This window comes from Populus alba, chromosome 8 (genome assembly GCF_005239225.2).
Source record: "Populus alba chromosome 8, ASM523922v2, whole genome shotgun sequence".
Classification (NCBI taxonomy): Eukaryota; Viridiplantae; Streptophyta; class Magnoliopsida; order Malpighiales; family Salicaceae; genus Populus; species Populus alba.
The window spans coordinates 2,052,192-2,059,995 of record NC_133291.1 but is presented as its reverse complement, the minus strand read 5'-3'; the positions used below and the strand labels follow the sequence as shown (position 1 = coordinate 2,059,995).

General features: G+C 31.7%; 1 protein-coding gene across 1 annotated transcript; it reads right to left on the bottom strand.

The window, feature by feature from the left end:
- Positions 1 to 202: 202 nt before the first annotated feature.
- Positions 203 to 4,423, bottom strand: LOC118052353 (ras-related protein RABF1). The gene is made up of 8 exons (XM_035063303.2): positions 4,230 to 4,423; positions 3,722 to 3,801; positions 2,730 to 2,813; positions 2,473 to 2,567; positions 2,181 to 2,286; positions 1,455 to 1,544; positions 1,232 to 1,318; positions 203 to 422 (listed from the first exon to the last, which is right to left on the bottom strand). Exons 1-8 carry the CDS (start codon positions 4,252 to 4,254, stop codon positions 384 to 386), a joined length of 606 nt encoding a protein of 201 aa, XP_034919194.1. The 5' UTR covers positions 4,255 to 4,423; the 3' UTR covers positions 203 to 383.
- Positions 4,424 to 7,804: the final 3,381 nt, after the last annotated feature.

Sequence of the window (7,804 nt, the reverse complement as noted above, 5' to 3'; positions counted from 1 at the left end):
CCCAGAAGATTTACATCTACTAAGCCACACACCGTCTGTAGGAAATGAATTTCTAGAATGCCAGGTTTCTCCAGATAAATTTGTTCTTCCAAAAAAAATTTTATACCCCGAACAGGTAGGGTTTCCCGAAAACCATAACATTTGAAACAAAAGGCTACAATATTGTTATGCAGTCCTTTCACATGGACATAAACTTGTGGGCTGTAAGTCAACACGCTGTATTGTTATTCATGGTAATAAATGGAGGTGTAAGTTTTCAACGGAATTGACACTCAAATCACAGAATATAGCAAATGTCAAAATATACAGAGACTTGATACAGGCAAGTGGTTTTCTTGTAACATCAGAGGCAATCTAGTTCATTCAGTTTCAAGGTTCTGCAATCAAGTTGAGGAAGGTCGTGGAAGTCGCTTAGCAATTTCCTGAAAATTGATGAGGTTGTCAGATTATAAAAGTGGAACTTTTAATTATAATTGACCAGAGTCACATGCAATGAATCAAAGTAATGATAGAACCATGCTACATAGATAAAACATGCCATTAGTGTTAAAAGCATGGATATTAAACCTAAACCGGATCGGCGGGTTAACCTGCGACCTGGTGACTGGACTGGTCTAGATAAGGTAAAAAATTGGGATAAGCAAAAGCCCAGTGAAATCTGATTGACCCACCTGGTTAACATGTGACTCAGGCAACCCGACAAAACCCGTTTGAAACCCCGGTTTTTTTTTTTTCAAATGTTTTTTTAAATACTAGAAAAATACTTTATTTTTTAAATGTAAGAATTTGAAGTCCTTTAGTGTGTGTGTGTGTATTCTATGTTCATAAAAAATATATATTATTTTTTCAATGTAAGATTTGAAGTCCTTTAACATATATAATCTATATTCACAAGAAAAAAATTATGTTTTTTTAATGTGAAAAAAAAAATTAATTTAAATACTTTTAACTTAAAAAAATAACATAATAACAAAGTATATTGAAATTTTTCATTATGGAACACAAAACCTTTTAAAATAATCTTTTAAACTTCATTATTTATAATATGTATAGCTTATATTAACATGGATTGTTTCTTAAATTTTGCATATGAAATATTAAAACTTCAAATATTTTTTTTTAATCTTTCTGGATTGATTCGGGTTGACTCGGGTTAACTTGTGTAACCCAGGATCTGGCTCCTTGACCGGATCAACCCCGGATCGAGTTTGATAACTATGGTTAAAAGTACCTCAAACAGTTGATTTATATTATCTGCAGTTTTTGCAGATGTCTCCATAAAGAACATCCCATTCTTCTCCGCATAGTCAATGCCATCCTTCAATCATATATGAACATAAAAAATGTGTTAAGAAATATTCAGCACTTAGGAATGATCTAATCACAATAAATAAATGTCTTAAAATATATTCAGCACTTAAGAAAGATCTAATCACAATAAATAACAGACTTACTTGAGTGGGTACTTCTCGCTTCTCTTGAAGATCAGCCTTGTTACCAACTAAAGCCATGACTATATCAGGGCTACCATGTTTTTGTAGCTCCTGTTACCCAAAAGGTTATAAGCCACAAAAACAAACTTTCACATAAAGAAGAAGAGGATATATCACTAAGCAAATGCTAAAGGCAAACATACTTAACAAGTCTATGAAACATCTCTGACTAAATTCACACGCAGACACAGAGGGGGGGGATTTATTTTCTGATAAAAGAGATTTTTAAATAGCGTTCAAAATGCTAAATGAACAGAAAAAACAACGTGTTGTAATGAAAAGATATCAAAACACTCCTAATCATCTAACAGATTTTGGTGGCCTCTGGTTTATGTTTTAAGGAAATTTTGTTCTGTATTCTGAATTCAAGCCGTTGAATAATTGTTTCAATTTTCAAAATGTTAGGCTCACATCTCAGAGTGGGAAAACTTATTTTGCATGTATATATATATATATATATATATATATATAAGGTGTTTGAAAGCAAAATAGCAATAGTTTAAATTAAATAAGCCAAATTCATCACCCACATAGATGTGTCAGCATGTGTGCGAGAGAGAGGGAGAGAGAGAGGACGAAATCAGGATATGTGCGAGAGAGGGAGAGACGAAATCGGGATATGTGCGAGAGGAGAGAGAGGAGAGGGAGAGAGAGAGAGAGGATGAAATTGGGATCCAAGCAGACTACCTTCACCCAATATTGTGCTTTGTTGAACGTCTCTGGGCTTGTTATATCATAAACAATAACTGCAACTGCAGCACCCCTGTAATATAGTGGTGCCAGTGCAGCATACCTGAGCAAGAAAAAAAAATCAATCAGAGCTTTGGTATTCATGAAGGAAACGGTGAGGGGGAGGGTCATCCAGAAGAAAAAAAATATTAGAAGACAAACTTTTCCACAGAATTTCAAAAGTGGACTTGTTTGCTTCTATCTGTGCACACATGTGGATGAACAGAATAAACACTTGGCCCAATAATACCTTTCCTGTCCTGCAGTATCCCATATCTCAAACTTAACTGTTGTAGAATCTTGTAATGCTATCGTTTGTGACAAAAATGAAGCTCCGATAGTTACCTGGAAATTAAAACCAACATATCTAAATAAATTTTTCAAAGAGTAGTTCTAGCTAGAGCCTATGTCTATGTATGTGTGTGTGCATGTGAGAGAGAGAGGGAGGGAGGAGGAAGAGGCGGAGAGGCTCAAATAATGAGTGGCAAAGAATGATGGATTCCTTACCTTGGATGTTGGATCAAACTGACCACGAACAAAACGAAGAACAATACAGCTTTTACCAACACCAGAATCCCCTAACAAAACCAACTGTTCACAGCATTGGAATGAAAAGTCAGCTGTATTCACTTTGAAAAGTGTGATATGCTTTATCATTGTTCTTGAAAACACAAGTAGTTTGTATTTGATTTTTCATAGACACGCTCAAATAAAGAGATGGTTCAAATGCTCCTCCTACAATGTATATTCAATCATGAGTATTTTGATGGTCCAACGTTACATATAAAATTTATAGTTGCACCATGCATGACATGCAGACATATGATTTGACCTTTTAAAACATCTTTCTGAATCAGATTCTATGCAAACCTAGAGAGACTTAAATTTAGAGCAAACTGCAGTATATTATATCATCAGCTAACTGTAACAAAGTTAGTCAATATATGACTACAGAAGTTAGCAGAATTATTCACAGAAACAACCTGAGAAATGTTTGAGATTGTATACACGAAGGCTAAGAACAACTTTTTTCCCAAGAGTAAAAACTTAATTCAAGAATTCAAACAGAGCACATAGCACCACACCACAACAAAAGACAAAAACAAAGTGGTCATAAGCACCACCATTAACTCCCCCAAGCCCAACCAAAATAAAGAAAAGAACGGCTAGCATGATAAAACAGCAACCATCTTTCCTATTTGGATCAAAAGTCCACTAGTCACAGCTTCAAACACAATGCCTCGGTCTGAAAAAGAAGATACCGATGCAAATTTTAATCAGCAGCTGCCAAAAACCTCAAACGGCTGGGAATTAGAGCAATCCTGATCAAGTCAGCCCCCCAAAAAATTATGAAAAATTCGAATAGTATCAGCTGCTAGCCTAATCCCACTTCAATACTTGCTACCTTACCCGCATGAATTTTAAGACTGTCCAACCAAATCGCACACAGAAAAAATAAAAACAACAACCAATCTAAAATCTGAAGCCCATAAATTTACCTTTACACGTAGGTTTTTGGCATCAGCCACTCCACCACTCTCTGAATTGTTAAGTCCACCCAACCTCCCAGTACTTCTATCTACATACATTTCCCCCAACAGAAACCCCCAAAATTAGCCACAATTATCAAATAAAATCAATAAATCAAATACTTGCTTAACAGCCAAAACCCAGAATAAACAGCCACCGAAACTAGAAGACCAAAATTTCTACCTTTACAGAAAATTTAGCAAAAATCTAAAAAAAAGTCAGTATACTAAACTATTTTATCAACAAAAAACTTTCTCAAACCCTATTTACCAAAAACCCATTTCCCCGATCACACACTAATCTCCTAAATTCCCTTCCAACTCAATAAATTAACCAAATCAAGCGATCAAACATCAAAATTGCATTTTGATCCACTTAATTTACAATAATACCAAAATATAATCATAACCCAGGAGTTGGAAATTATGGCTTTTAATAGAATTGAAAGATCCACAAAGAAAAAATTTAGGGATTTGCCTGGAAGAGAAGAGGAGCAACCCATGACCTTCTTGTTGAGATACTGTAAGGTGTAATTAACACTGTAAATGTAGAATGAGTAATTAGGGTTTTACCAGGATTGATTCTTTTTCCTCTCTCTTTTAGCTTATTGCAAGGTCGTTAATGGCTGTTACACTTGCTTTTTGTTAGGGTTTCTTTTATGGGTTTCTTTTATTCGGTTTGGATTGCTTGCTCATGGTGCAACGTGTTTCTCATTTCTGTCGAAGTGTTTTGTCCAAATTACAAATTGGTCCCATATTGTGTGGTAAATATCATGTCTAACACTCTACTTAAAAAAAATTTCGTCTAGAGTGGTTATACAAACAATTCGAGTATAAATACAGTATCTAAGCTGGCCGGATACCAGAATATGCATTTAGATTTATATATAAAAGTTAAGTGGGGATCCTCTATCCTATATTTAGATGTAAAAGACACCATATTTCTTATCAAATAATGATTTTGTTATTTTATTATTTTTTAGAAAAATAAAGAAAATAAACTTTATATAGTTATTCCCTTTTCTTTCAACCGAACCACTAGTAGATCGATACTTTCAAGATGAAAGGCACAAAATAAGCTTTGCTTGGTTGGAACAATCTCATAGCTAATAAGTATTACAATGTTATTACAGGATTATGTCATTTCATGCCGTAATTGATTATAAATAATAATAGTAATAATGTTTATACGAGAGAGTCTTGTAAGTGGCTAAGGTTTTGTCCCTTTTACAAGCTTTGAAGGAAGCACTAAAATGAATTTCAAACTCGTATCCGAGTCCCCTTCCATTAACTTAATGGAATGTCTACATGCATAGCATGGAGATATAAAATTAAGACCGTTAACAAAAATTAAATATAATAGATAGTCGGTAATAAAAGCTTGAAATTAAAAAATTTATTTCTATATAATTTTAAATTTGAGATTTATAATTGTTAATATAATAACCATTAAAAATTTATATAATTGTTAATTTTAGAGTCTATAAAATTAATTAAAGTAAATACAAACTGATTTAAGTATTTATATTAATAATAAAAAAGAATTGTTAATAGTTTTTTTATATTTCAAATCACAAATTGAGCCAACTAAAATTAAATCTAAACCTTACTTTCTATTTTTTTCAAAAATCAAGCCAAATTTATTACTTAATCCCCTTTACGGCGGATGTCTTTTTCTTACCTGCGTTGTATGCGAACAAGACATGGCCTCGAAACATCCATCAAGAAGTTTCGTTGATTGTCAAATTCATCTAGAGCTCGACCAGTACAAATGAGGTGGTGATAAGGATAGAAGATGCTGACTTCATGGCAAGCAATGCCTCTTCTGCAAATGAACATCCATGTTGTCATGAAATTATGGGGAAAAAAATTCAACATCATGTGCAAATTAAGCTGACCAGTAATAATAAAACTTGATGAGTAGGATATGTGCGATTCGATCACGAAGAAGACAACATGGATAATTCAGTCTCGAAGGCTTCTTTTCTACCTGAAGAATCTATAGAAATTGTGAACAAGCAAACATCAATCACAAAGGAGAGGTAGTAGAGTAGTAAGTTTGTCGTGCGATTAGTGTAGCAGACACAATCCTGCAGTTTAATTGCATGATTCAACCATGTGCTGATTGATAATTTGGTATTGAATGATTTCATCTTGTGGACACTTTTTTTAAAATTATATATGTAATTATTCTTTCATATATAGTTTGGTAGACTCAAGGGAAAATATCAGTCTAGAGTATATTTAGTAGTGTGGTAGTGATTGCTTTTCAAATAATTTTTTATGTCGAAATGCATACCAATAATGCTTTTTTATTTTTTTAAATTTTTTTTTTTAATCAGCACATCAAAACGATCCAAAACATATAAATCATATTAAATTTTAACAAAAAAAATTAATTTTTTTGAAAATATAGTTTGCACCGCATTCCCAAACGGTGTCGTAGATATGAATACTATTCAAGAAAATTTGAATTGCCTAATTTTCTAAACTGATTTGAGTTAAAAAAAAAAATTTAAAATGAAAGTATATGAAGATGTCAAAAAAAAATTCAAATAGTTTGGAAATCAGGCTTATATCTTAAGATAATTGGCTAGTTTTTTGGTTCTGAAAATCGATTTTATTCTTCCTTGTCAAAGCAGCCGGTGGACAATACAAAAGGATTGTTTTTTGTGAATTTAAGGATTCTTTAATGTTTAAATTGATGATTTTTTTTTTAAAAAAAATACAATAACAATAAAGATAAATACTCTAAAAGTAAATATACAATAGAAAAATTTTATTTATTTATACAGTGTAACATTATGTAGTATTTTGGAATTTTAATTTTTTTCGTCGTGGATGGTTTTTCAAACACCATCATTGCATATAACATTCCTTCTCAAGCAATATAAACGACTTTTCTAATATCATGATTATTTCATGTAAGATTTTTTTAAAATTTATACTAATACATTCAGTGTCAGACAAGTTTAATTTAAAGAACTTACCTAGATGCTAAAATTATTTTGGATTCTAAATTATTGATTCATCGAGGTTAAATTGACAATAAACTACATATAATTCCAAGATGCAAGTCTGATGGTTAAAGAAATGTTTTTTATAATTTGGATTTAAATATATATTTAACTTTTTTAATATACTAGGTGATGTATTTTTAAAATTATTAAAAAATGACTCTGATATTATTTATAACTTGTATGGTCTGTGCAAAAAATTGTTGTCTTCTCTTAGAATTTTTGGGTTAGAGACTCAATAGCCTAGCCAAGCCAAGCCGAGGCTCTTGGGGTAGGTTTGAGGTCATATCTGACCGTCCATTGACATTTCTGCGCGGGAAGAGAAACCAGCAGTGACGATGACGCGCCACTGGACAGGCTGTTGGGCCTGCTCAACTGGTTTCCTCTAGAGGCAGAAAAGCCCTTCATTTTTTCCCCCCCCCCCCCTGCATGCCCTGGGTTCATTAAAATACCTTTATGGCTAGTGGCATCTCTAGTAACAAAAATCATATGAAAGAGTTAAATAATTACTATAGTATTCTGAGTAATATTATTTAGCTTTTATTTATTTATTTATTTCATGTGATATTTAATGGAAAAAACTATTTTCAGTTAAATTAAAAAAATATATAAATAGATTTTCATTTTGGCTATTTTAATAGTTATTTTTTTTGCTCTAAGCATAGCAATCTAGAAACATTATGGAATATTTAACAAATTATCCATTAATAAAATGAAGAATAAGACTTTGTCAAGAGACAACTAATTGAATATCTATTTTTTTTTATTTTTAAAAATATATATATTTATACTTTTACTTGGAGGCTTAGCTTGCATAGGAATAAGTCTCCTCTATTATATTTTTTAATATATTCTAGTGCATTAGAGTTGATCTAATATTTTATATGTTTGATATTATGGTACAAATTATTTTTTAAAAATAATTTATATTTAAAAATATATTAAAATAAAATTTTTATTTTGATATTTGTACATTAAAACTATAAAAAAATACTGAAAAAAATATTAATTTAATATTTTTTAAAATAAAAGATAC

Coding starts and splice junctions, on each gene's coding strand:
- LOC118052353 (XM_035063303.2), bottom strand. CDS start 4,254: ATGGGTTGCTCCTCTTCTCTTCCAG. Junction 2,814..3,721: donor CCAAAAACCTACGTGTAAAG/GTAAATTTATGG, acceptor TGCTGTGAACAG/TTGGTTTTGTTAGGGGATTC. Junction 1,545..2,180: donor AAGCACAATATTGGGTGAAG/GTAGTCTGCTTG, acceptor TTTGGGTAACAG/GAGCTACAAAAACATGGTAG.